The 26,505-nt window shown below is 54.1% G+C and overlaps 11 protein-coding genes across 11 annotated transcripts; 5 read left to right on the forward strand and 6 right to left on the reverse strand.

Annotated features, from left to right (window-relative positions):
* Positions 1 to 156: 156 nt before the first annotated feature.
* On the reverse strand, positions 157 to 2,120 carry SNOG_11748 (hypothetical protein; the record flags this gene model as incomplete). Its single annotated transcript, XM_001801934.1, has 4 exons — positions 157 to 560; positions 741 to 1,318; positions 1,368 to 1,881; positions 1,937 to 2,120. 4 exons carry the CDS (start codon positions 2,118 to 2,120, stop codon positions 157 to 159), a joined length of 1,680 nt encoding a protein of 559 aa, XP_001801986.1.
* A 568-nt stretch (positions 2,121 to 2,688) lies between these two features.
* Positions 2,689 to 5,524, forward strand: SNOG_11749 (hypothetical protein; the record flags this gene model as incomplete). Its single annotated transcript, XM_001801935.1, has 7 exons — positions 2,689 to 2,698; positions 2,751 to 2,874; positions 2,924 to 3,112; positions 3,161 to 3,671; positions 3,719 to 4,183; positions 4,246 to 5,376; positions 5,462 to 5,524. The coding sequence occupies 7 exons, from the start codon at positions 2,689 to 2,691 to the stop codon at positions 5,522 to 5,524; spliced, it is 2,493 nt and encodes an 830-aa protein (XP_001801987.1).
* Positions 5,525 to 6,660: 1,136 nt separating this feature from the next.
* SNOG_11750 (hypothetical protein) lies at positions 6,661 to 8,269 on the forward strand (the record flags this gene model as incomplete). Its single annotated transcript, XM_001801936.1, has 2 exons — positions 6,661 to 6,899; positions 6,952 to 8,269. 2 exons carry the CDS (start codon positions 6,661 to 6,663, stop codon positions 8,267 to 8,269), a joined length of 1,557 nt encoding a protein of 518 aa, XP_001801988.1.
* On the reverse strand, positions 8,260 to 9,255 carry SNOG_11751 (hypothetical protein; the record flags this gene model as incomplete). The annotated part of the gene is made up of 2 exons (XM_001801937.1): positions 8,260 to 8,827; positions 8,883 to 9,255. The coding sequence occupies 2 exons, from the start codon at positions 9,253 to 9,255 to the stop codon at positions 8,334 to 8,336; spliced, it is 867 nt and encodes a 288-aa protein (XP_001801989.1). The 3' UTR covers positions 8,260 to 8,333.
* Positions 9,256 to 9,538: 283 nt separating this feature from the next.
* SNOG_11752 (hypothetical protein) lies at positions 9,539 to 12,484 on the forward strand (the record flags this gene model as incomplete). Its single annotated transcript, XM_001801938.1, has 2 exons — positions 9,539 to 10,082; positions 10,137 to 12,484. The coding sequence occupies 2 exons, from the start codon at positions 9,539 to 9,541 to the stop codon at positions 12,482 to 12,484; spliced, it is 2,892 nt and encodes a 963-aa protein (XP_001801990.1).
* Positions 12,485 to 12,841: 357 nt separating this feature from the next.
* Positions 12,842 to 14,749, reverse strand: SNOG_11753 (hypothetical protein; the record flags this gene model as incomplete). Its single annotated transcript, XM_001801939.1, has 2 exons — positions 12,842 to 13,143; positions 13,300 to 14,749. 2 exons carry the CDS (start codon positions 14,747 to 14,749, stop codon positions 12,842 to 12,844), a joined length of 1,752 nt encoding a protein of 583 aa, XP_001801991.1.
* A 448-nt stretch (positions 14,750 to 15,197) lies between these two features.
* On the reverse strand, positions 15,198 to 15,893 carry SNOG_11754 (hypothetical protein; the record flags this gene model as incomplete). The annotated part of the gene is made up of 3 exons (XM_001801940.1): positions 15,198 to 15,477; positions 15,508 to 15,781; positions 15,872 to 15,893. 3 exons carry the CDS (start codon positions 15,891 to 15,893, stop codon positions 15,198 to 15,200), a joined length of 576 nt encoding a protein of 191 aa, XP_001801992.1.
* Positions 15,894 to 16,331: 438 nt separating this feature from the next.
* Positions 16,332 to 19,394, forward strand: SNOG_11755 (hypothetical protein; the record flags this gene model as incomplete). The annotated part of the gene is made up of 5 exons (XM_001801941.1): positions 16,332 to 17,229; positions 17,277 to 17,374; positions 17,467 to 18,114; positions 18,322 to 19,117; positions 19,210 to 19,394. The coding sequence occupies 5 exons, from the start codon at positions 16,332 to 16,334 to the stop codon at positions 19,392 to 19,394; spliced, it is 2,625 nt and encodes an 874-aa protein (XP_001801993.1).
* A 598-nt stretch (positions 19,395 to 19,992) lies between these two features.
* SNOG_11756 (hypothetical protein) lies at positions 19,993 to 20,330 on the forward strand (the record flags this gene model as incomplete). Its single annotated transcript, XM_001801942.1, has 3 exons — positions 19,993 to 20,072; positions 20,143 to 20,242; positions 20,274 to 20,330. 3 exons carry the CDS (start codon positions 19,993 to 19,995, stop codon positions 20,328 to 20,330), a joined length of 237 nt encoding a protein of 78 aa, XP_001801994.1.
* A 3,133-nt stretch (positions 20,331 to 23,463) lies between these two features.
* Positions 23,464 to 23,924, reverse strand: SNOG_11757 (hypothetical protein; the record flags this gene model as incomplete). The annotated part of the gene is made up of 2 exons (XM_001801943.1): positions 23,464 to 23,705; positions 23,774 to 23,924. The coding sequence occupies 2 exons, from the start codon at positions 23,922 to 23,924 to the stop codon at positions 23,464 to 23,466; spliced, it is 393 nt and encodes a 130-aa protein (XP_001801995.1).
* A 111-nt stretch (positions 23,925 to 24,035) lies between these two features.
* Positions 24,036 to 25,970, reverse strand: SNOG_11758 (hypothetical protein; the record flags this gene model as incomplete). Its single annotated transcript, XM_001801944.1, has 2 exons — positions 25,414 to 25,970; positions 24,036 to 25,336 (listed from the first exon to the last, which is right to left on the reverse strand). The coding sequence occupies exons 1-2, from the start codon at positions 25,817 to 25,819 to the stop codon at positions 24,036 to 24,038; spliced, it is 1,707 nt and encodes a 568-aa protein (XP_001801996.1). The 5' UTR covers positions 25,820 to 25,970.
* Positions 25,971 to 26,505: the final 535 nt, after the last annotated feature.

Raw genomic sequence — 26,505 nt, forward strand, 5'->3', positions numbered from 1 at the left:
AGGAATACGGACCTATCAATCTACGTCACCTACACCTTTTCTGGTGCTGCTTGCGAGATTACCAACGTAGGATCAAACATGTCTCTAAATGCCTAATACATGCTAAGCTCTAACCTATCTTACAACAAACACTTCACAGCCAAAGAGAAGGGTATCTCAAAATTCACGTAGTCCGCTGTACATGCAATCCTTCAAATATACAACCACCGAAGTTGTACTCTTACACGAGGACGTACAGCGCGCACATCTGGAAATTGTTAGCCGTATGTCGGTTTGATGGAAGCTTTGACTTACCATGCTCAGCCCCAAGATCATGCTGCACCAGAAGAGCACGTTGTTGAGCAAGGTGCGCCCTCTCACCCACTTGCTTCTCTGCACCATGACAATGGGCATCTGCAGCATCATTGCGAAAAATCCGTAGCCTCGGAACTTGCGCGTAATACAACCCATGACCAACTCGTGCGCAAGCGCAGATATGAGGAAAGTGATTGTGGTCGCAACTGGGCGCGACATGTGGTTCTTCGATGCAGAGTAGACGTGACGACGGAAGAAGTGGTGAACTGGCTTATTCCTAAAGGAATGATTAGCAAAAAGCACAAGACATTTGAACGCAATTGCACTCACCACTCGCGCGAGAATTCGAGCCAGTCGCAACTGTTCCACCAATCCGCGTAGAATTGACGATCCGCGAAGCCTATAGTTTGTTAGCCAAGATCTATTTGCGGTATTGTGCGACTTACATGTGAGCTCGGCGAATGCACCGAGGACGTACTCGAAAATGACAAGGAAAACCAGCAGAAACGTGATCATGAATGGGAAAAGCAGGCGGCCAACAGTCTCTGCTACGATCAGGGTAAAGTCCAGTGCGCCGTCTGCATGGTGAAGGCGGGCTGCGGAGGCGTCAAGCACAGGCAAGATAAACTCCTCAGATGTGATGACCATCAAGAAGATGCATCCGAATACAGCAAGCGTCTTGTAGAAGACTTCCATCCAGCGGATGTGCGACGTGCGGGGATACTCGATCTCATAGCAAAGGGTCGGGCAGAAGAGAAAGTCGATGTAGTTGTAGACAGTGAGGTTCTCGGGATATGAGACACGACCTAGTGGTGAGGCGAGCTCAAACGCCAAATCTTCTCGTAGCTGGCGCAGATATTCCGCGTTTGCGTCCTTGGGCTCTTGGTGGGTGGGTGACTGAGGGATCTCGTGCAAATGTGTTCGAGGCTCGGGGTATCTGACTGCTGCGGCTTTGCTCGCCTGATCGGGCGTATCGAGTTCGCTGAGACGGCGTAGAGTCTCGCTCAGATGTCCATTGTAGAAGCTGTATAATGTTAGTACATCGAACCGCTATCTGACTCTGATGGACGTACGCGTATGAATGCATCTTCATGAAGATGGCAAGCAAATGCAGCGTGAAGAACACCTGAGCGGTCCAGCTCCAGTCACGGATGAAAGGGTACGTAACCCAGAAGGTAAGCCATAGCACCTGGTATATGCTCTGTATCCATATGCCAAACTTGCTCCAGCGCAGGGAACCTTTGCCGCTGAGAAAGAGCTGCTGTAGTGGCAGCGATATCATAGTGCTGCCCACCATAGCTCCGTCCACCATGCCGAGTTCGACCACCTTCTCCTTGAAGAGCCCCCACTGCTTCAACTGCAGAGGATAGCCCGTCTCGGTCATGTTGCGAAGCATCGTTGTGAGGACCATGATTGCGAGCCCGATCCAGAACAGGACAAAGAAGCCTCTGAAGTCATGATAGTCGCTCTCCGGGTCGAAGTGGGACACGCGATTCACGTATTCGATGGTGGGAAACATGCGCTGTTTCTGCTGGGCGCGAATCTGACGGCGCGCAGACGAGGTAGCCTGGACTGATGGAGGGGCATCTGCAGGAATGGGAGTTGTTCTTCCACTGTGAAAGTCAGCCATGCGCCTGGCCACGAGAAAATTCCGGGTACCTCGAGACGCCAGAGCCAGGCTCTTTGAGAGTTCCATCCTTGTTAAAGGCTTCCTCGTTGAGCTGCGGCTTCAGCAAGTCTATGCGCGTAGCTTTGCGCGGTCGCGGCGAGTGAAGCTCGCCGTGCCCGTTGCGGGCTTTTGTGTCGATAGAAGAAGACTCGGCCATCACGTGGAGAATTGCAAGGGCATGTCGCAGTGAATGCGAAGAAAGGTGGCTTTGGCGATGCGGTCAGCCTAGACGATGATCTGCGACTCGACGGGGTTCCTTGGGGTTGATGTCACACGTCGCCGTGGCTTCCGCGGCACAGGTGGAGCTGACGTTTGCAGGAATGGAGCTGGGATCATGTGAGCATGGCATCGGTATTTCAGTATATGTGCAGGCTACTACGGAAGCCGATCATTGCCGACACATTGGCGCAAACAAGATCGTGGGCGTTGGAGTGCGTGTGACGGTGGTTACATCAGCGGTTGCGCGAGTCAGGCGGCTCAAGCTTCTGCGACAGGGTAGGGAAGGCGCGACGACCCTGTCTGGATTAACAGACGGCCCGCGTTCGGACATGCCAGCTACTGTACTCCTCGAATAATCACAAGCAGCGGTGCCTCACCCATATCGCATACCGCTTTCGGCTCCAGCATTCGTCCGACCCGCGCATCCCTCCATCCTCCAGCCTCCCGAGCCTTCACTTGCCTGCCATTCCGACCGCCGCCCCGGTGGGGTCCTAGAGGCCACCACAATGACTTCCTGTACGCCAAGACCGCAACGCCCGCTGTATGCACGTATACTAAGACAATGCAGTGAAGCAATTCATTCGGAATGTGCGAGCCGCGAAGACGATTGCCGACGAGCGGGCTGTGGTGCAGAAGGAAAGCGCTGCCATTCGCGCCAGCTTTAGGGAGGAGAGCCACGACTCCAATGTGAGGTGTGTTGAGACCTCACGAACCCAAGGACGTATATTCACACCCGAGCAGAAGAAACAATGTCGCCAAGCTACTGTACCTCTTCACCTTGGGTGAGAGGACGCACTTTGGACAGATTGAATGTCTGAAGCTACTGGCCTCCCCGCGTTTTGCGGACAAGCGCCTGGGGTATCTGGGGACTATGTTGCTCCTGGACGAAAACCAAGAGGTTCTGACGCTGGTGACCAACTCGACCAAGAAGTATGGGCTTCTCCGCGATTGTGAAGCCTCCCGCTGACAATGGTACAGCGACTTGAACCACTCCAACCAGTACATCGTTGGCCTGGCGCTCTGCACCCTCGGAAACATCGCCTCAGTCGAGATGGCCCGTGATCTCTTCCCCGAAGTTGAGACCATCATATCGAGCTCGAACCCCTACATTCGCCGGAAAGCTGCCCTTTGCGCCATGAGAATCTGTCGAAAGGTGCCTGATCTGCAGGAGCATTTCCTGGAAAAAGCCAAATTGCTGCTACAAGACCGCAACCACGGCGTTCTGCTGTGCGGTGTCACATTGGTTGCGAATCTCTGCGAGGCAGACGAACTAGAAGATGACGAGAACGGCGTCAGGGACCTGTTCAAGCCAGTTGTCCCCAGTCTGGTCAAGATCTTGAAGGGGCTCTCGTCTTCTGGTTATGCGCCTGAGCACGACGTCACAGGCATCACGGATCCTTTCTTGCAATGCAAAATATTGCAGCTGCTCCGCATACTGGCACGTGGTGATGCTTCTGTCAGCGAGCAGATCAACGATATATTGGCTCAGGTAATTGCCACGCGCGCATCTAGAAGAATGAGTTCTAACTTTATCAGGTCGCTACCAACACGGACTCTTCAAAAAACGTTGGAAATTCCATTCTCTACGAAGCAGTACTCACCATTCTCGATATCGAGGCAGATTCCGGTCTGCGCGTGCTTGGTGTAAACATTCTCGGCAAATTCTTGTCCAATCGTGACAACAACATTCGATACGTTGCCCTCAACACACTGATCAAGGTTGTTGCTGTTGAGCCCAACGCTGTTCAGCGACACAGGAACACAATCTTGGACTGCTTGCGCGACCCAGATATCAGTATTCGACGAAGAGCTCTCGACCTCAGTTTCACGTTAATCAACGAGAGCAACGTACGGGTCTTAATTCGCGAGTTGCTTGCATTCTTGGAAGTCGCCGACAATGAGTTCAAGCCTGTGATGACCTCCCAGATCGGTATTGCAGCTGACCGATTCGCACCAAATAAGCGCTGGCACGTCGATACCATGCTTCGCGTATTGAAGTTGGTAAGTAGGATATTGGTTTGCTTTCGAATCTGAAAATGGAGAATGCTGACCCGAATCTACAGGCTGGCAACTACGTCAAGGAGCAGATTCTATCATCGTTTGTCCGCTTGATTGCGACAACCCCGGATCTACAGACATACTCCGTCCAGAAGTTGTACGCCGCGCTAAAGGACGACATCACTCAGGAAGGTCTCACCCTTGCTGGATCTTGGGTCATTGGCGAATATGGTGATGCGCTGCTGAGGGGTGGTCAGTATGAAGAGGAGGAGCTTGTGAAGGAAGTCAAGGAAAGCGACATAGTCGATCTGTTTGAGACTATTCTCGGCAGCAGCTACGCCGGTCTCATCGTCCAGCAGTACATCATCACTGCCTCCATCAAGCTTACTACGCGCTTGACCGAACCCGCCCAAATCGAACGCCTTCGGAGATTGCTGCAGAGATATAATGCCAACCTTGACGTTGAGATACAGCAGCGTGCCGTTGAGTATGGTAATCTGTTTGGACAAGACTCAGTCAGAAGAGGTGTCCTTGAGAAGATGCCTGCACCGGAAATTCGAGAGGAGCAGCGCGTGCTTGGAGAAGCCACCAAGAAGCGACAATCGAAGATTCTTAAGAAGAAACCCGCACAAGCCGCAACCGAAGATCTACTCTTGGATCTCATGGGCGACTCAGGTCCATCTACACAAATCAATGGAACCTCGAATGGCACACAAAGTCAAGACTTACTCGCTGATATCCTAGGTGGAGGAGGATCCTCATCACCGCCACCACAGACATCGACTCCTGGACCACAATCGAACGTTGCAAATATCATGGACCTATTCAACTCCGGTCCCTCTAGCTCGCCTGCCCCTACCCAATCTCGCCAACCTCCACAAGCAGGTTCCATGGATCTTCTCGGTGGCATGTCCTCAGCACAACCGTCTATGCCAGCGGCATCATCAGGGCCTGCTCCTCATCCTGTGTACAACAAGAACGATTTACAGATTGCTTTCCAGATGAAACGCGATGCAAACGCCATTCAGCTCCTAGCTCGATTCCGGAATACTGGTAGTCTAAGTCAGTTGTCGGCGGTCAACCTACAGGCCGCAGTGCCGAAAAGTCAGAAGTTGCAACTACAACCGATCAGTACATCAGAACTGGATGCCGGTCAAGAAGCGACTCAGCAGATGCGGGTCACCTCAGTCAGCGGAGTGAGTTTAACATAACATCTAAATCTGGAATCAGTGCTAACCCTGCTATTAGCCTCCGCCAGCCAGGTTAAGATTAAGGTTGAAGGTCAGTTATTCTGCCGATGGCGGCCCTGTCACAGAACAGGTCGACTGGTCAGAGCCTTCATAAGTGTAGGCCCGGCTTTGTAGAGATCAGGATAGCACGCCGGCAAGATATACAGTACATGCATCGAGCGAGCACCTTGTTGGCATTGCGCTACTTACGGTGATATAGAACTCAGCAAGGACCATTGCTGCGCTGAACAATACCGTCATCTCTAATCATTAATTGCCAAGCTTCGACTATGGATAGCTCCATGCAGTGACGTGGGGATAAGACTCGGGAGGGGCGGAATCTTGACCGGAGATCACCCCGCAGTCAGGCACGCTCGCGAGACTTTAGGGCCTGTCCGGTACACCAGATTCACCGCTCAGTTTTGGCAGAAAGGATGGCAGAATCTTAGCGTAAACGGAGGCTCCAGCTCGCTACTGAAATTTGAAATGACCTCTCTAAACCGGAGCCTACAGTTTATAGACGCGCTAAAAGGGGTAATGCCTAGGCTAAATTTGTCAAGTGTTAACGCGGCTAAAACGAAGCATCTGACCGCCTTTAAATCTGGCTAGCGAAACGGAGCTGGCTGCGTATTAAGCCAAAACGAAGCGGTAAATCTGGAGTAGTAGTGTACCGGACAGGCCCTTAACTAGGTTCACCCCAGTGCTTCTTCAACACACCGCAATGCTCTTACGCTACGTTTGTTGACGCTTTTTGTGCAATTTATACGCCCCACTTATGAAACAATCAGACCACAACGTTGAGCATTCGGTCCTGTCAGCACAAAAGAATTACATCAACCAAACTTGGCGAGAACCGATGACGCCAGCTGATCATGCACTCCTCATGCTTGTGTAGCTTGAGGATCGGCAAGCTTGCAGATCTCAGATGGCTGCAATGACTTCTACCACCTTCCTAAGAGGTGTCTGTACCACGCGCTGCCACCACATGCGCAGCGTCCCTTCTCCACTTTCACATGTAGCAAACCTATAACTGCACAGCTGGCAGACCCAACGACGGCGGGAGCTACGCAGAAGTGCGTCAGGGGATACTTTTCGTGGCTCGGTTTCAATGTAGAGGTAACATGGGTAGCGTTAACTCAATTTCCGGGTACCAATTGGAGCTGCGCGGTGTAATTGCGATGTGTATATATGCTTACATGTAATCCACGTCTGTCCGGGCTTCATCCATTCATTCCTGACAACTACTTCGTTATGGCACGGCTGCACTTTCTCGCTCTTGGAGCTGTCTTGCTCCCTTCGGCGTTGGCACTACCATCAAGCGAGCCTCTCAACCTGGTAGTCAACACTGTTGAACAGAGACAGTATTCGGAATCGGTAGATAGAGCTCAGGCAGTCGTCGATACTTTTAAGATCAGTTGGGATGGTTACTACAAATATGCGTTTCCCAACGACGAGCTGAACCCAGTCACGAACAATTTCAGTAACTCAAGGTCCGACATCCTATTTATTTTCGGGGTATTTCAGTCTGACAAACTTGTGTAGGAACGGATGGGGCGCCTCAGCCGTCGATGCACTCTCCACCGCCCTCGTAATGGAAGAAAAAGAAATCGTGAACCAGATCCTCGCCCATGTCCCCACGATCAACTGGTCTAAAACCGATATCGAAGTCTCCCTCTTTGAAACCACAATCCGCTATCTCGGCGGCCTGATTTCCGGCTACGACTTCCTCAACGGCCCGCTGGCGCATCTAGCAGATAATAAGGACCAGGTCGACGCCCTGCTCGCGCAAAGTATCACTCTTGCGAACAACCTTAGCTACGCCTTCGAAACACCCACCGGCATCCCCTGGAACGACCTCACCTTCTCCAACCGCAGCAATGTCGACACGCCCAACCTCCTCGCAACAGTCGGCACATTGATTCTCGAATGGACGCGCCTCGCTGACCTCTCCGGGAACGAGACCTACGCCACCCTCGCCGAAAATGCTTACAAGTACCTCCTCAACCCCCAACCCGCATTCGGCGAGCCTTTCCCCGGCCTTCTCGGCATGCGCATCGACCCCAAAACCGGCCTGTTCAAAGACGCGCTGGGCGGCTGGGTCGGCGGTGCAGACTCGTACTACGAATACCTGATCAAGATGTACATCTACGACCCCACGCGCTTCTCCTACCTCAAAGACGCCTGGATCGTCGCTGCCGACTCGACAATCAAGTACCTCACCTCGCACCCCAAGACCAAGCCGGACGTGACGTTCCTCGCGTACTACAACGGCACGACGCTGCGTTTGAGAAGTCAGCATCTCGCGTGCTTCGACGGCGGCAACTTCATCCTCGCGGGGCAAACGCTGGGCGAGCAGACTTACATCGACTTTGGCCTCAAGCTCGTCGAGGGCTGCAGGCTCACGTACACGAGTACCGCAACGGGCATCGGCGCCGAGCAATTCCGCTGGGAAAGTAATGTTACTGTCCCCGCCAACCAGACGGAGTACTTTGCGAAATCCGGCACCGTCATTTCAGACCCATCGTACAATCTGCGCCCGGAAGTCATCGAGAGCTACTACTACGCGTACCGCGCGACCAAGGATAAGAAATACCAGGACTGGGCGTGGGAGGCGTTTGTTGCGATTAATAGTACTACCCGCGTGGGCAGCGGGTATAGCAGTATTAATGACGTGAATGTGCCGGGCGGAGGCGGCTGGTCGGATTTCCAGGAGAGCTTTTGGTTCGCGGAAGTGCTCAAGTATAGTTATCTGATTCAGACGGAGGGGAGTGAGGAGTGGCAGGTTGGGGATGGGGGGAGGGATACGTGGGTGTTTAATACGGAGGCGCATCCGGTTAGGGTTGTTGGGGGTGCGAAGTAAGATGGGGTGTGGGATTGGGTATCTAATGTGCTGCTTGCTAGCTGAATCGAATGACGTCAAGAATCTACTCGAAGAATCCTCCGTCGCTGTCTTCGTCCTGGTCTTGGACGGCGTAGTTGTGCGAAGCAGAAGCGTCATGTGATGTCTTGCTCACGCTCTTTTCCTTCTTGCTGTCCTTGGCTTTGGGCTTCTTGCTCTTCTTCGGCGGCTCGGCTGGGACCGCGTCTTTGCTGTACCTCAGCTTCTCCAGCGTGCCGTCCTGCATGGCCTCCTCTATCGCTTTCCACATGTTGACGTCGCCCTTGGGTCCATCGACCTCGGCGCTGTTCTTGCTGTCCTCGCCCGTGTCCTCTGCCTCTTCCGAGTCACTCGACTTCTTGTTCTTCGACTTGGGATACAGCGACGAGTACGGCTTCATGAGCGGGTAGTATATCGCGTAGTTGACGTCGACCTCGGCGTTGTGTATTCGCTGCTGTAGCGCCGTCTTCTTCGAGTCGTCCTCCAGTGCGGAAAGCTCCTTCTTGAGTCGTTTGAGAATGCGCGTGCCCTTTTGTCGATCTGCGCGTGTCAGCTCTGTCCTTACCAAGAAATATATTGATATAGGGCGACGTACCGAAGAATCGCACTTGGTGGTATTTTCCAATCATCTTCTTGCGGTACTCGGCCTCTCTACTCGCATTAAGCTTCTCCGCCAACTCGTGCTCGCATGCCTCCAGTTCTCGCTCTCGCTCCTGCCTTGCGCCAGCTGACATCTTATGTTTCTCTACACTGTCCATGTGCGTGAGAAACCGCTTCAGATCTCGTATCCTGCTCTTGAGCGCATTGGTGCTGCGCCCGTTCTCGTCATCGTGGGAGAGGTTCGGCCGCCTATGGTGCTTGGTCTGCTGGTGGTTCTGGCCAGGCTTGAAGGGGCGGTGTTTCTTAAAGGTCTTCGACGCGGAAGAGGCATCGCCTGGAGTATCGTCGTGCTTGCGCTTTTGCGACATGTTGTTGTGCTGTTGTTCCTCGGGTTGCTGGTGGTAAAAGTTTCGAGAACTTCGGCGTCTGGAAGTTTTAGTGGGGCCTGAACGCGCTAGTGGCATGTCACGAGCCGCGGCCTTCACTCCAAGGTTGTTGCTTCTGGAACATCATTGTCGCGTCAAGATATGCTGTGACCGACATGCCCCCAGCCGATTATTCTTTGCCTTCACCGTCTTGCATTTGATGAAGCCGTCCGTGATTTAGCCAATCCCTTCAGCTTCCTGGCGCCACCAATGATAAGCCAGTAACATGGAAGCTGCGATCCGATGGTCGCCGCACTCCACCCAGTCCAATCCCCGGTTCTTGATAATCGATGTCGCGGGGAATCGACTACGCCTTTGCCAAATCGATGGTCTGTCCAAAAAGAAGGTCAACTACAGACAGATATGCATCCGCGATAAGCTGCCCAACTACACGGCCTTTGACTGGTCCAAGAAGGATGCCAGTGTCGTTGGAATCGGTTCAGCGACTGGTGAGGCTGTACTAGTGACACTGGACCCTGAAAGACCCGATCACGACCTCATCCATGCATTCCCCATCCGGCATCAGCGGAAGTGCAATTCAATCGCATTCAGCAACAAGAATCTCCTGGCCACTGGGCTCGACAGGGTCAGAAATGATGTTTGCTTAAACATCTATGATCTGAATGATTCAAGAATCACCAGCAAAGATGAGCCGTACAAGAAATTGGCAAGCTCAGAGGCTATCTATAGCATCAAGTTCTTCACTGGACAGCCGGATACACTCATTGCTGGTGTTTCAAGGCAGTACGTGCGTATCTATGATCTTAGAGGTATGCATTTTGTTTTTTGAACTGTGGACTATTACTAGAGGCTCATGCAAGCAGACTCGACGACCACTGGCATCGCCCAATTTCAGACACGCCAAGTGCACAATATCGCCATAGATCCCATGGATGAGAACTACTTCCTCTCTGCCGGCACCACAGGCGATCCAACTGTGACTGTCTGGGATCAGCGATTCGTTAAGCAGCGCAGCACCTCCAACGACGCTGCGAACTCCGGTGCGGTTCTGGAGTTCAAGCCAGTCGTTGACAACAGCCAGGCAGCGAGTATTTGGAGCCTGCGCTACTCTGGTACCAAGAGAGGAACTTTTGGTGTACTTGCGAACACGGGAGAGTTCAAGATAATTGAGCTAGCACAGCACACACATCGGCTAGATCCGACATCAAAGACCTCGTCTGGGCCAGGATGGTCTTCACCACACTATACCAAAGCCACACACCATTTCCGATATCCACTACACGACAAGGCCCATCCTCAGGATCCCAAAGACCGTGTTGTTGCGTATGATTTCATGACAGCTGGAAACATAATGAGCGGACAATGCGCTCTCGCTCTGCTCCCCAACCGCGAGGTAGAGGTGCTTAAAGTGCCCCCTCCAGCGCCAAAGATCAACGTCAGTGCTCTCGAAGAGATTTACAAAGACAGATATTGCATTGCAAAACCCAGCCTGCCGCACGGCACGGTGGCCAACGACCTCATCGAAGTCCAAAACCTCGCGTTGAGCACCAAATTTGGCATTGATTATGACATGGGAAACAGTCTGTCAGAGAGCATGACCAGGTTCAGTCTAAGCAACAGCCAGCGAAGTCTCCCTCTGCTGTCAGCAACGCATCCAAGTCACGAAATGCACGAAGACCTCCTGAACCTAGGATATCCTGACGTCAAGATTCCCTTAGACGACTACCTTGCTGTACTGCATGCAGCGAAGCGTCGAGCTCAGGAAGGCTACTCCCTGGATTGCGACAAGAACAAGCAGATCTTGAGCAACGATCCTTGGCTAGTCGATGCTTGGACGCTGGTCGATCGTATGGACGCCCATGCGGTAGGCGACGGCATGGTAGGGAACGGATTGGACCTGAAATATCTCGGTGTCACTGCTATATGGGCCAACGAGCTCACCATGTACGACGATCGTCTCATCGATCCCGACGCAAAGACAAGCCAAGAAATGTTCAGCGATGCCGTCAAAGAGATTGTCGACGTCATGGAGCTTCCACCCTTCGAAGGCGTCAAGACAGAATACCCAGAGAACAGACAGCTATGTCTGAGCCTCTGCGGCTGGCCACTCTCCAACACCGCCGCCCAGCACTCCTGCGAACAACTCGTCGACTCGGGCAGCATCTACAAAGCCATCGTCCTCGCCGTCTTCCAAGGCCACAAAGACATCGCCCTCTCCCTCCTCCGCTCCACCCTCCAACAAAAGAAACTCCCCCAGGACGACATCGGCCTCGCCGCCGTCATCGCCTGCGCCTCCCCTACATCCTCCATCTCCCCCGAACAACGCTCCACATGCGCCTGGATGGCCGACATGACCACCGACCCGTATCTCAAATCCCTCCTCACATACTTCATCTCCGCCTCCTGGGACACTGTCGTCTCCATGCCCCAACTCGCCCTCTCCGACCGCGTCGCCATCGCCCTCAAATACCTGCCCGACACCTCTCTCACATCCTTCCTCAACTCCCTCACATCATCCACCATATCCTCCGGCTCCATCTCCGGCCTGCTCCTCACTGGCCTAACAACCCGCGCCCTCGACCTGCTGACCGTATATATTTCCCAGCACCCCTCCGGCATCCAAGACGCCGTCCTCCTCCTCTCGCGCGCCTGTCCCTTGTACATCCAAGACGCCCGCTTCCCCCTCTGGCGCGACATCTACCTGTCACACATGCAGACCTGGCGCGCCTTCCTGCAGCGCACACGATATGTGAAAGAACACAACCGCGCAACCGTCACGCGCGAGGGCCGCAGCACAAACAAACCAAACCAGCCCAGCCTCACCCTGCGCTGTCTGAATTGCCAGCAGAACCTCGCGCTGCGCAAGGACCCTGCGCAAAACTCCAAGCCCAGACTCGTCCCTACGTCCACGTCGTCGGCCAGACCCGCGGCTAGGCCCAAACACGCATCGAGTAGTCCCGCCCTCGCGTGTCCGAATTGCGGGACGCAGATGCCCAGGTGTGGGATCTGCATGTTGTGGCTGGGAAGTCCGGACGCGAGCAAAGTAGGGGCTGCGGCGAGTCTGGCGGGGGAGGATTTGGAGGCGCGGTTGATGGTGTTTTGCATGGGGTGTAGTCATGGGTTTCATGGGCATCATGCGCGGGATTGGTTTGCGCGGCATGCCATGTGTCCGGTGCCGGACTGCGGGTGTATGTGTGGGTTGTTGAAATGAAAGGGTGATGCGGGTTATGTCCTTTGGAGTAAGTTGGGAAGTGAACGTTTGTGAAGCAGCAATAGAGTGGTATGGTAATTGTGTGAGAGAGTAATTCCAAACATTTATTTTGCGTCAAAGTATACATTGCGCTACTCCATACGCTCTCATCGTTCTATCACCTACTACACACTAACGAAACTCGAGTACATAAAAAGGGTATAAGCAGCCGCGGATCTGACTCGGCCGTTCAGTCCTTCCATCCTTATCCCTTCTGTAGGAATCAATGCCGCTGATATGAAGATGCAAAACGCCGTTACAATGCATGTGTAAGGAAAGTAAAGGAAAAAGCTAACCCAACAGGTGACATTGGCGACATTAGTCCTGGCCTAACATCTCACTGTCGTCACCAAACGGCTCTTCCTCGCCCTCGTCCATGACCATGCCAGCTGCTTGGGCAGTCACGTTGCCCATCTGGTCGCCATCGTCATCGGCGTACATGGTGCCTTCACCGTCGTAGGTACGGAGTTCGCCCTGCCCGTGCGTGTTCAAGAACAAGCGCAATCGGCCCACGCCTAGGCCACTAAATACGCAGAAGACGTCGCGTTGGTGCTCGTTGAACTCGGGCGGTGCTTCGCGGCAAAACACGAGGAGGTCATCACGGAGGAAGGCTTGTACGCCTGTTAAACTTAGGTGGGTGAGGCGTGGGCAGTTGTTTAAGAGTGCATGTATGCCCTGACAATGTTAGCTGACTGAATTTGGACTTTTTAGTGATTGATTACATACCTGAAGAGTGAGGTTCGTGCAATAGCTGAGATGCACTCTCTCTAATACACTAGGTGCGATAGGTCCGCCACTGCCAACCTGCTTCGGTTTGGCGAGCGCTAGGATACTGCGATCTGTGATGGCTGCGCACTTGACAAGTCCTATGCGCTTCAATTTCGGGAGTGTAGCCAACTGCATGACAGACTGGTCTGTAAGGTTCGTACAGCACGCCAAATCGATGTAACGTATCCTGTTGCACAATTTGACCAGCTGGGCAACACCCACATCTGTGATTCGCGAACAGTGGCCGAGGTGTATGTAGTGCAGGTTCTTGCCGAGGCGCGTAATTGCAAGCACGGCTCTGTCTGTGATGTTGCGGCATTTGGCGAGGACAAGATTGCGCAGACGTGGCGCTGCGTATACGATCTTCTGAACTCCCGCATCGTTTAGCTCCCCACAGTCGGTCAAATCTAGTATGCGAAGGCTCTCATATGAGGCTTCAGAGGGCAGGCGAAGGAAGGCCTGGTCCGTGATTCTCCAGCAGTGAGCCAGCCGTAGCTCTCTCAGTTGTGGTCCTTCTGTGATCAGGGTCGTGATGGACTCGTCGGCGAGGTTCTTGCAGTCGTGGAGATCGATTTCGAGGATATAGCGGCAGTTCATGGCGAATGCGATTATGCTCCGGTCGGTGAGCTGGGAGCATCCGTTCAGCTTGAGGCGCTTCAGATGACGGCAGCTCTTGGCGACCTCTTCCAGTGAATCGTCTGTTATCTTCCTGCAATTTGTGATGTTCAGTCCCTGTAGCCGTACTGCGTTCTTGGCGAGGGCGAGCATGGTCCTGTCGGTCAGGGCCTCCACGCTTGTCACGTCGAGGGCCAAGAGACTCCTGTTGCCCTCCAGCATGGCCTCCAGGCTCAGATCGGTCAACTTGGTGCAGTTTGTAAGCGTCAATCGTTCGACACGCTTGCACACGGAAAGAGGGCCCAGTGTTCCGTCGCTCACTTCGTTGCCTAGCGCCGACAGATTGAGGCGCTTGATGAGGCTGCTGTACTCGAAGAAGCTCGCGACGGTCCGTATTGTGTGTATGACGCTCTTCACGTTCGTCCACTTGTTCGTCGACGGCCTGTGCCATAAAAGGCCGACGCTGTTTCGGGACCAGTCTTTGGAGACTAGCATGCAGTTCTTGAGGTCGGCGGGCGAGGACAGTTTTGCAAAGACGGCTATCATGAGCTCGGCGGGTAGGCGGGATATGGGTGAGATTCGGTTCTGCTCCTCAATGGCCCGTCGCCGAGCATCGTCGTCCGAATCGAGAGAAACCGAGGGTGCGAGGGAAGACAGGGAATCATTGGAATTCAGCATGATCGAGTCCTTGTCATCGTCGAAGCCGCGCTCGGGGGAGGTGGAGGCGGAGGAGTCGGATCGGGAGGCGCTCGTGTCTCTGTCTGGCCGCCGTGAGCGAGACATGGCGGCTTGTCGCAGTGCCGTGCTGCGTGTAAAGACGGGGAGCTTGGAGCGTTCGTTCATGGCGGTTGAGGTGGTTCAGGAATTAGGGTTAGAGGGCTCGTGGTCGCGCGTGGCAGGTACAAGTGCTAACGTGAATGTGTATAGCGGCGGATGGCGGCGTATGGCTCGGCTCGTGGTGGGCCAGTCGCACTCTTATGCTGCACCGCGGGACGTCACAGGGAATCTGGTTGCGTGGCAGGCAGTGAAAGCGCAAATGGCAGCAGTCTTCGCTACCAAGTTGGGTTGACGTGCACGGGGCACTGTTTCGCCAACAAGGCTATGACGGAGCAGAGGGCGCGAGCGACAACAGATCACGGTAAGCAGAGCAGCAGGAGGTGCAGACGGAGGGATTGCAGCTGGCTCCTTCCAAGTAAACGGCAGATTATAGAAGTTCAGAATTATAGGAGTGAGAGAAAGGAGTGAATTGGCTAGAGAGACTGTCGCGGTTGAGGCAGGATGCCGTGCGTGTTCAAGGTGCCCAGGTGGTTCCATCCGTCGTTGGCTGCGATGGTGGGGCGTTAGCGCTCTTTCTGCTGCGCTCCTTTTTGGGACCCAGCACGGCCTTGGTCGTCTGCTTTGCCTTGATCACATTGCTTTTGCGTTTGCTTCGTGAAACCGCCGCATCGCACATCCCTTCCATACAGCTGTCGCCGTCGGTGTCACCTGATCTCGTATCGCTGTTGTCCATTTGTAGAGTCACATGCCGCAGTTGGGCGTCTTCGGCGTGCTCGTGAGAGTCCCAGTCACGTCTTGGTATCACGAACATTGCCTATTCTCACTGCTGGATTGGGCTGTTGGCCCCCATAATAGATGGCACAGTGTGTACCCCGCACTGAGGACGACGAGTAGACTGGGTTTCCTGGCCTTTGGGTGACTCTGTCTGCTTCGAGAGCAGCGCCGATTCTCGAAGCCGGCCTTTACTTTTAGAGCTGCTTATTGCAAGGTAACCAAAGACTAGCTCCTTCAACTTTGATTTTTGCTGCGGAACGTAAGATGCTGGTGCCGGCACATCAGCAGGTCCAAGATATCGACGTGGCTGCAAAACACATCTGACTGTGACCTGGATTCCACATTATACACTGCAGTTCCGTCAAGCCGAGGATTCTCTTCGAAGACTGAGAGCGCGGATCTGCTGGACCTTACTCGGCGACTCTGATGCAAACATGGTGTCGCGGAATAGTCTACCCAATCACTACAATCGATAAGACAAGATGAAACTTGACGCTAAAGTAACGCCACACCTCGACGCCACAGCTTGATGGGACACCAGCACGCCCGCAAAGGGGTAGTCCTGAAGCTGCGAATTGCTTGTTCAGATCAAGTATAGAACATGGCCACTGACTTCGCGAGCTGCATGCACACTCACAGCGAATGCAGCCGTGATGTTGAACATGTGGCTGTGCTCGTGACCGCCATGCCATGCATGCATGCCATGCGGCGGCCACTCGAAGCTCGGGGGTCCGTTCATCTGCCTTCGCTACCAGACCGCAACACCACCGCCTAGAGCCCAAGTCTCCTCTGTTACGTGCCCGATCTGCTCTCTATGCCTAACAAGTAGTCCGCCTCCTGTCCCTGCTCGCCGCAGGTATTCCCAAACCACGCCATGGCATTTGCCCACAACGCCTTCTCCACATCGCAGCCCATGGCCCAACATCGCGCTCCAGCACCCATTGCTGTCTCCAATGCTCCGCCCGGCACATTCGCACCCGGCACCAAGGTCCAGGTCGGGGGCCACCGCGTCACGATAGAGAGATACCTCTCCGAAGGCGGCTTTGCACACGTATATCTCGTCAGAGTGCCGAGGGCAGATGGCCGCAACTCGGACGTCGCAGTGCTCAAGAGAGTCGCTGCGCCGGACAAGGATGCACTAGGAAACATGCGGACTGAGGTGGAGACGATGAAGAAGCTCAAAGGACATCACAAGATTGTGACCTACATGGACTCGCATGCTTCGCAACTCAAGGGCGGGGGATACGAGGTGTTCCTACTCATGGAATACTGCTCAGGAGGAGGATTAATCGACTTCATGAACACACGGCTGCAGCACCGGCTGACAGAGCCCGAGATTCTGCACATCTTCTCCGATGTGGCCGAAGGCGTTGCGACAATGCACTATCTCAAGCCACCGCTGCTCCACCGCGATCTCAAGGTCGAAAACGTTCTGATTACCACCGTCTCAGGCAACAAAATCTACAAGCTTTGCGATTTCGGGTCTACTGCGCCTCCGAGACCTGCCGCAACAACTGCCGCCGAGGGACGGCTTATCGAAGACGATGTGCAGCGGCATACGACGCTGCAGTACCGCAGCCCCGAAATGATCGACGTGTACCGGAAGCAGCCGATTGACGAGAAGAGCGACATCTGGGCGCTAGGCGTGTTGTTATACAAGCTGTGCTACTACACAACACCGTTTGAGGAGGTGGGGCAGATGGCCATCCTGAATGCGACATTCAAGTACCCATCATACCCGCAGTTCTCGGACCGCATAAAGAAGCTCATAGGTGGGTGTTGGCTGTCTGAGCGACAAACCATGGCTAATATGGAGCAGGATGGATGCTGCGCGAGAGCCCACAGCATCGCCCCAACATCTATCAGGTCGTGTCCGAGGTGTGCTCGATGAGACACCGAGCAGTGCCCATCAAAGACGTATGTGCGGACCTCGCACGCCAACTTCTTATGCTCATACAAATCAGATCTACTCCGAACGCACGCAGTCAGAAGCACGAAGGAATCAACAGCTTCCACCCACTGAGCCAGATGTCGCTTCACCTCCCACGATAGGCCTACAAAAGGTTGCGCCTGTCAAGCAGGTCCAGCAGATACCTGACATAACACCAATGCGGCGGGGTAGACCAACTGGGCCAGCTCAGCAGCCCCCGGCTGCGAAGCCCAGTGCTTCTCCTATGCGAGGCACCGCTTCTGACCCATTTGCGGCTCTTGACTCGCAGGACGTCCAAGTACGGCGTGCTGCAGCTGACGAACTCGCGTCACGCTTCCCCTCGCTTGATGAGTTCTCACTACTACATGATCGCGGTCAGAAGTTTGAGTTTGGGCAGGCACCTACGCCTACCGAGCCGGCCTTGAACAATCGCGTTGTGCAGGCACTAGCAGATGATGCTTTTGCCTCAGTCTCCACGACAAACGCAGACCGCGCGCCGTCGCCTACAAAGCCGCGATCAAATGTGCCATCCACTGTTGTTTCTAGAACCGCATCTATCAAGAAACCGAAGCCTTCTGAGGTGAAGGACAGTCCCCGGTCGTCCGCCCCAGCCATCGCACAGCCAGTAGCTCAACGCGTAGGCATGGTCTCCACAGGCGTGCAAACATCGCCTCGCGCCTCTCCTGTTCCGACACAGCAAAAGTTACCCGACATCAACAACCGGCCAGTATGGAAGGTACCAGCGTCCACACAACACAACCGTACCCTAAGCTCGCCTCGTCCCTTTGACAAGTCGCCGCAGCCTAGCCCTTCCCTGAAGCCTGAATTCGCACTACCTACAAGGCCATTGTTAGAATCACGATCCAAGTCACACATGTCGAACCTGACCATTCCAAAGTCTCCAGCATCAACCCGGCCGTCCCTCGAAAGCCAGCGTCCTTCCGCAATGGATCTTGGCTCCTCACTGGACCGATCGAAGTCAGCCAATTCCAACGCTCGACCAGCAAGTATGTATGTTGAGAGCAACCTTGATTATCTCCGCGACCGCGAGATGGCGCCAGGCCGCAAATTTGATGCGCCTTCATTGCAGCGTCGCATTACCTCAAGCGCAATCGACGATTCACCTGAAGAAGAGAAGAATGTCCGATCGAGTATCGACTTCCTTCGAGCTATCGAGAGGGAAGATCATCCTGAAAACAAGCACAAGCACCGCAGAAGCAGTTCGCAATCCAAGCATGTGAAGCGCGGCAGCTTGTCATCGCTAGCAGGCAACACCAAAAATATTGTCAAAGGCCGATTCGGCGACGCATTCAGACGCTTCGAGTCCAACAAGACGCCCGAGCACGAGCGCGACCAGCCGCCCCTGACCCCAACTGACCAGCTCATCGACCCCAAGACAGGCAACGCCGCCCTCACCCCCATCGCTGGCTCCGAAGCCACCGGCGGCCTCAGCGACGACGACCGCAGCGCCATCGACGAAACCCTCGACCTCCCCCCCGAAGTCCGCCGCGACCTCGAACGCCGCCGCCTTAGCGAAGAAGAGCGCCGCGTCTCCGCCGCCGCCGCCGAGTACCGCCAACGCATCTCCTCCCAGGGCTCCGGCAAGCCCAAAGTCCCCACCAAAGCCGCCTACATCCAAAACCGCGTCAAGAACCTCCTCGACGAAAGCTCCAAGCCCACACAGGTTAATCGCACCGCGGAGGGATATGGCAAGTACACAGACACGAGTGGTAAACCCCTCCCCCAACGCCCCCAGGATCAATCGGGAATGCCATTGCGTCAACCCCCTCCCACAATCGCACGCAAACCAGTCACGCAGCAGGATCTCACGTACGCCAAACCATCCTCCGTGAGGCCCAATATGCCTCCACCCGTACCATCTGCTTCAGCCCCGCCAGCAATGAATCTGCGCGCACCATCCGGCCCTGCGCCGCGCGCGCCCCCGAAACCGAAGAATCTGCAGACTGGGGGTTCGGGCAGTCCGACGAAGACGAGGCCGCCAGGTGAGGGGGAGGAGTGGGATGTGGATGCGTTTAGCAAGCGATATCCGAGTTTGAGTGGGTTGGAGATGGTGGAGGCGGAGATTCCGAGACGGGGGGTTAGGGATGTGTAGGAATGGGTAGAATGTGATTGGGAATGTATGGATTTGGCTCTGAGATGAGAGGGGCCGGTGGTTCTGACTTTGCTGTGTGTGTGCTGTGATATGGCGCGGGTGTGTGATGAGTGCTTGTGATGGTGGTGATGTGAGTTTTGAAATCTTCACTTCGTTCCCAGGCTTTGCACTGGCAATGGGCGACAAGGTTTAGCGAAGAGAGGGGAGGGGGGATGTGCATGTTGTGGTGTAGCGGAGGAATATGGTGGGTGATGGGTTGAAAGCTTGAAGTGACCAACGATGAGGAAGCTTGGGAGACACGCCATGGCAAGAGCTGAGATGGAAGAGAGAAGAAGCACCAAGTCACAAGCAGAGAAAGAAGCAAGGCAAGAACATGAGAGAAGCGTCACAGGAGTCAAAGGCAGATGAGAAGACAAGTCAAAGTGTTGATGTGAAGCAGGATATCATTCATTCTCAATGTGATAGCTGCAGACCAAGATTCAAGCACCCATAATGAGGCAAACCATCTCATTCCAAGAATACCAAACCATGCAGAAGATTGAAGAAGCGGAGTCGAAGTTGAAGAAGAGATTGTGAAGTCGAAGTCATCGTATGCGCCCAACAGCCAAAAAAAAATTCCACGCTCTTACATATTTCGCCCAGAGGATTGCTCACCAGCTCCAGCGCCAACCAGGAAATCGACACCACACACTTCTACCAGTCAATCAAGTTTGACCTGAGCCGAAGCCGCCACAAGATTGAGGTAGGGAGATGAAAGCATACAAACATGGTAGGCCACGTGCAAAGACGCTCTGTCCTCCAGCACCATGAATGTGATTCAGAGATCCTGAAAGTGGTGGTGGCGATGCCAGAAGGCGTGGGGCTCGTGAGTAGAGCCGTGAATAAATCCATGCGCCAACAGTGTCGCTCGCCGCGGTCGGAGGGGGGGATGGGAGATCGAATTGAAGAGTGAGGGTGAAGGTGGAGGTGGTAGGTTTGAGGAGTGTCCATGGTGGATGATGGTGGTGGTGGTTGAACCTGGGTGGATGGTGGTGTCAGCAAGGTCAAGTGAAAGTGGTGAAGAATGGCGAAGGAGGGGAAAAAAGACAAACCATAAACACTCCAAGACCAAAGATGCCAAAGGCACTTGGCTGAAGTTGAGATTGAGTTGCTGATGTCGAAGCTCAAGTCAATGTTGATGTCGAGGGTGACATGTGATTGAGGTGATGGTGACTGAGCATGCTTGAAGAAGCTTGTAGGAGTGAAGACTTATTATGGTGATGAAGCTTGATCAAGGATGTTGATGATGGAAGGTTGGTTGGGGTGAAGGTTGATGCCAAGTGCCAAGGCGAGGAGGGTGAAGGATGGATGACATGGTCAAAGACCAATGTGATTGTGGAAGAAGTTTGATGAAGTAAGGAAGATTGAAGAATGTTGAGTTGAGCGAGGACCTGCTCGGACTGGTTGATTCTTGGGCAGAAGTTGGAAAGATATGGTCAAGTCAAGCTCCTGGACTGCTGATATACCCTCCCTCAGGCACTAAGGATTAGCGGCGCGCTAAGTCATGTGACGACCATGTTCTGACCGTGCACAGTATCAAGCGAGCCTTGGCCGACGCTGGGAGGGCAAGATGAAGCGGGGGAGGGGTCGGGAAAGCTGTGGCGGGCCTCTAAGCTGGGCAGTATTAGCCGAAGGCAGCGAGAGTGAGGGCGCACATATGCAAAATGCGAAGTTGAGGGCGCCTTTGGTGAGGTATTGGAACGCGCCCATTGCTCGCAACCGTGTTGTGTGATGTGATACTCGGTATGACATCGACATACGTGATATCAGCTTCGAAACAGATCAACTCAAGCCAACTTGAGGCGCTCAAAGTGGCCTCGGGGGCTCAGAGCCAGCCTCTCTGCGCGCCTGTGGGCTTCAAACCATAAGGCAACTTGTCAGGTAGACTGAGGAGATGTGCTGGACAGTGAGCCTCGACTTGCTGAGCCGATAGCGTGATGCTTCATGAGAGTGAGGGACCCACCTTGCACGATGCTGTCTTGCGGAGAGCAGCAAGCAAGGCGCTGACCTGTGTGTGCCGCGAGAAGTGCCTGAATGCTGCTACCCATCTCTCGAAACATGCTCTGGATATCACTATGAGGTCTCGTATACTCGGCCACTGTAGACACGAGTTGACAGCAGCACGCAGCCACTGACTGGCGGTAAATGGTGCAGTTGAATAGCGAGTGCAACAACACAACGAGGCAATGAACAAGGCTACGATGAGGGCTTGTATTGCGTCAAATTTATCAATATCATGAGCATTAGCATAAGCCTCGAGTATGTGATATGCTCGCACTGCGCAAGAACCCAAGGCCAGAGTGCCACACAAGCGCCCAAAGACCTTCTAGACCTCTGTCGCGCACCAGAGCGCCTACATTCTACGTAAAATCCTACCAGTGATGATTCTTGCCACATGAGAGCCTCCATCGGTGAGGCCAGAGTGAGCATATGCTTGTGCCCGCAAGGCCGCGCGCAGGCACTGCGGCGCTGACACCCAGGACAGCAGCAGTGACAACAGAAATTTGCGCTCAATACAGATACACAGGACGAATGAAAGCTGGCGTCGCATTGGCACGTGAGCAGATGAGCAGACTGCTTGATGGCTGCATGTGACGAGCTGCTGAGCGCAGACACTCAGCGCCCATCTCTCGACTCCTACACGGGTGAACCCACGAATTCAACAGCAGCGACTGCAAGAATCGACACCAAGCTACTACAGAACCAAAAGGGCAGCTGGCCTCCGGATCGCGGGCGTTGAGCTGCTGAGCGCGCACATTGATCTCACGTCTCTCAACTCCTACATGGACGACCTCGTGAAATCGATAACAGCGACTGCAAGAGACGAAATCAAGTGACAATAGAAATTAGTCGGTAGTCAGCCCCCGGATTGCTCGCGTTGAGCTGTGGAGCGCGCGCACTCTTCACAATCTAACGGCCCTCACGCAAGCGGCCCCGCGAGCACGACGAACTCGTTTGATAGTACACACCGAGGCCGCCTCACCGACTTCTCTCAAATGTGTGAGCATCCGATCACCGCCGTTGCGAGAATGACAACCTCTCCCACAAAGTTAGAGGTGCGAAACTAGGTATCACGTACGGCAGCGGCAGAAACGACGATAGTTACGGAGAGCAGACAATTAAGACCCCCCTCTACAGCTTCCTGAGAGGCAAGAGGAACCAGACGGACATGGTGGCAGCAACAGTAGCAGCGGCAACGAAGTCACAAGAGAGCAGGGTAGCAGACAAGCGAGATGGAGGTTGGTAATATTGAGGACAGGCATAGCAAGCTTGGACACACTGATGTGGACAAATTGAGAAGAAGAAATGTTGAGCAGATTATGAATAATGCCATGAAGTGGATGTCAAGAGATGAGATGAGTGGATGCAGAGATCAGAGGCCTTGTGCAGATCCTATAGGGCTGCCGTGACAGGACTATGACATGTAGAAAGTGTAGCGAAGATGCGATGTGCAGCTGCATGTCGGACATGAGAGCGTACGAAGTCTCTGACCACTTCCTAGCGCCGGCAGCATGAGAAAGAACAAGGAGCTCGGTAACAACAGCTTATGCTGTCTACTGTCGACATGCAGAATCCTTCACCCACATCCCTAAGGGCGATAAGCCCCTCCACAATGATTTACAAGTGACGTAGGCCTCGCAGCCCTGACTCGATGCAAGCATGCGCCTTGTGTGCCAGGGCTTATCTTCTCGGTGCTATGTCGTCGCAGCACACCTTCCTACAGCACGTAGCACACTGCATAAGGCGCCCTGCATACCTCAGGCCTCATCGCGAGCCCGGGGAACAAGGCAAGTGGGCTGTATACACGTCCAGCCAGGCGCGTCGTGATGAGAATCTGCACACAACCGACTTGGCACATGCACGCCATACGTGACGAAAGCGCACTATGCCGTTCCCGCACCTTATCCGCTAGCGCTGTCTCTTCTACCCATCTGCTGGGACGGAGATTGCCATGGCAGGATTCATCCACCATGGACGTTGCAGCTTGACGGTCTTGATATCCATGTGAAAGAGACCGAGGTCTGGGCCACGCCGTAGGCTAAAGTGCCGATATCCAGATGATCGGCTGCCGTTGAGGGTCGGGTACAGGCTTCCTGTGCTTGCTCGCCGGCCAAGCTTAGCGTCGCATGGCGAACTTCTTCTGGAACACAGGATTGTGACAGAGACTGCGGGTGGCGATATGTAATGGTGATGCACGTGGATCTGTTTTATGGATCGGTCTGTCGGAAGGTACACCGAGTGGTCTTGCGCAAGAACTTCAGATTGTGGGGGCGGCGGGGCATCATCTCTCTTGTGCTGGGCGAGACTTGAGTACGGACGAAGATTGACCGAAGAAAAGCGGAGACGCACAGTGCGAGTAGGGATTGGCATGGAAATAAGAACATTATTGCAGGGTATTAAAATGTTGTATCCGGAGATGCTGTGCTGGCAGCCTGGAAAGACATGCAATTAAGGTATTACTGAATGAAGCAAAGTCGTACTGTTGGGCTGCCGTATCACGCCTTGAGCAGATCCTCATCAACTTCCCAGCTATTCCAAGTCGGCTGGTCGAACCCATTCGGTCTTGAGCTGCGTAGAAAACCGTTCCAGTAACCATCAATGTCGACCACTGGCCTGATTGTCCTGACGTTGGCCTTGAAACCCTCGCTATAGCATTCTTGCATATGTCGATCCTCAAACAACTCGGGATGCGTCCTGCGCATCGTCTTCAGGGCTCGCTTTCCAACCTCGTCAACCGAGTCGTGGTGGCGCAGGCCGAAAAACTCGGTGTCATGCTGCTTCCTCAATTTTGCCATCATCTGGTCGTCGTACAGGCCAAGCTCAAGTAGGTAGATGTCGTACTGGACCAGGGATGTTGTGCCAATGTAGCTTCCACCGAATTTGGCCCGCTTGTACAGTCCCGTAAGGGCTGCGATAGTACCCATGCAGCCCGTGCCGTAATCGCTCATGGGGAATGGCGGTACAACGGGCTCGTCCAGACCCATAGCCTGACCTTGGGCCCATGCAACACCGGTCACACAGTCTGCAATCTGTTGCCATCCTGGCCGGCATGACCAAGGTCCCGTGTGGCCGAAGCAGTTCTCGCTGACATATACGAAGCCCCGCCCGCGGCGCTTGGCGAGCTCTACCAGTTGACGTGGTCCGTAGCCAAGGCGATTCAAGCTGCCTGGTCGGTAGCCGTCCAGTACTACATCAGCAGACTGTAATAAATCTTCAAATATCTTTCGTTCGCCAGCATCTTTCAGATTGAGGTCGACTGTGTGCTTTCCGATGTTTGCATCGACCTGGAAGAAGGGCACATCTGAAAGGTTCGGTGATGTAATCTTGATGACTTCTGCGCCGTACTCGGCAAGTCCACGGCCCATGGCTGGCCCTGCAATTATTCTGCAAAGCTCCAGTACGCGAATACCGGAAAGAATCTGCGGCTTCGGTGCGCGTGAAGATGCGAAGGGAAACGGTGTTGGCGGGGTATCTGCTTCCAATGACTCGACCTTCCATGGTGGCTGTTCAACAAGCTCTTCTCCGTGTTGAGTAATCTGGAAATCTTCCCATTTCAAACAAGTAACGCCGGCCTGTTTAATCTTCCAATTCATCTCTTCCAATTGATCAGCTGTGTACTGCTTGACCTTTTCCTCAATAATCTTGATGCACTCATGGTAGTCGGTAAGATCTGGTCTGTGTCCTTCTAGTCCGATCATGTTGAGGGCTTTTGTGGCCTCCAAGGAGCCATGCAGATGGAAATACTCTCCCGGCTTCTTGGTCTCGTAAAGGTTAGCGGATAGTCTCCGGTACAGTACTGATTGTGCTTTGAGTAAATCGGTATCTAGCAAGGTCAGAGATTTCCCCACGGCGTACGCAGTGAAGAGCGCCTACCTTTAAGTAACTTTTTAACTTTTGGGTGTGCCTTGTCCATGCCTCCCACGGTAGCCAGGTACGTTGAGAAGAGAAATGCGGTGGCTCGTTCCAGGTCGACATTGATCTTTCGTACACTTGAGGCATCTTTGAGATCTGCGATTGCGGAGGCTACTCCGGCTTCGACCGCCTTCAGAGCTGAGATGGCTTCCGTCTGCTTAAGAGGACTGGGAAAGTAGGGAGATCCGGTGTTAGCTGTGGTAAACTGGACTCTGTTTATGTGAGGCAGGCTCTCTGCTGGTAGATGATCCTCGGCTTTGTCCAGTAGTTGTTGCAGGGCCGAGCGAGTGCCGGAGAGGAGTACGTTGCTTTGTGAGGCATCGCTGCTGAGCGTCCTCTCAGGGCTTTCACCAAGATAAGGTGTCATGTTGATGAAGACGGCTGAAGGAAAGCCTCAGCCACACAAGAGGGGGATGATAGCGAATAGAATAAAGGAGCCAGCCTTCCGCGGAGTGTTAGCTATTTACTAGAGGCCGAGGAGCATGAGGAGACCCACGGGTCATATAAGTTCGAGCCAGAACTTCGGTGGATCACATCAGAACCGTTTAGCCGCATGGTGACCAGAAAATTGTCTGGCCGTGGCGAAGTACGGCATATCAAGGGCGCAATCAGCTCACCCCTACGGCCAAGGGTACAGCGAGTACGGGGGGCCATGTGAACGATCCGCCGGATTTCGCGATGCAGAGATCGGCAGTGGTACCCGAAGCCGAAGTGGCGTCTCTTCGGCTTGATCCGCGGACAGACCCCATCTTGGGCACGAGCGTAGCCAGCTCTGAGGGGGACTTGCATCTAGAGACGCTTCTTCAGCATTGTCTGCATCCAGTGCATCCAGTGTATCCATCACCGCCAATCTACTACTTGCAGTCACGAGTCAGGTCCGCGGAGGTGCTCCTGCGACTCGCGAAGCCATCCGTGATCCACATGGGCGCAATCGCAAGGTAGCAAGCCTGTCGTCTTGTCCCTCATCCGATCAGTCGCCATCCGTCTCATCGGCAAAGCACCCACACGACTCGTTATTGCAACGTTGCACGTGATCGCTACGCGGCCGCGACG

Source organism: Parastagonospora nodorum (genome assembly GCF_000146915.1).
Source record: "Parastagonospora nodorum SN15 chromosome Unknown scaffold_20, whole genome shotgun sequence".
NCBI classification, from domain to species: Eukaryota; Fungi; Ascomycota; class Dothideomycetes; order Pleosporales; family Phaeosphaeriaceae; genus Parastagonospora; species Parastagonospora nodorum.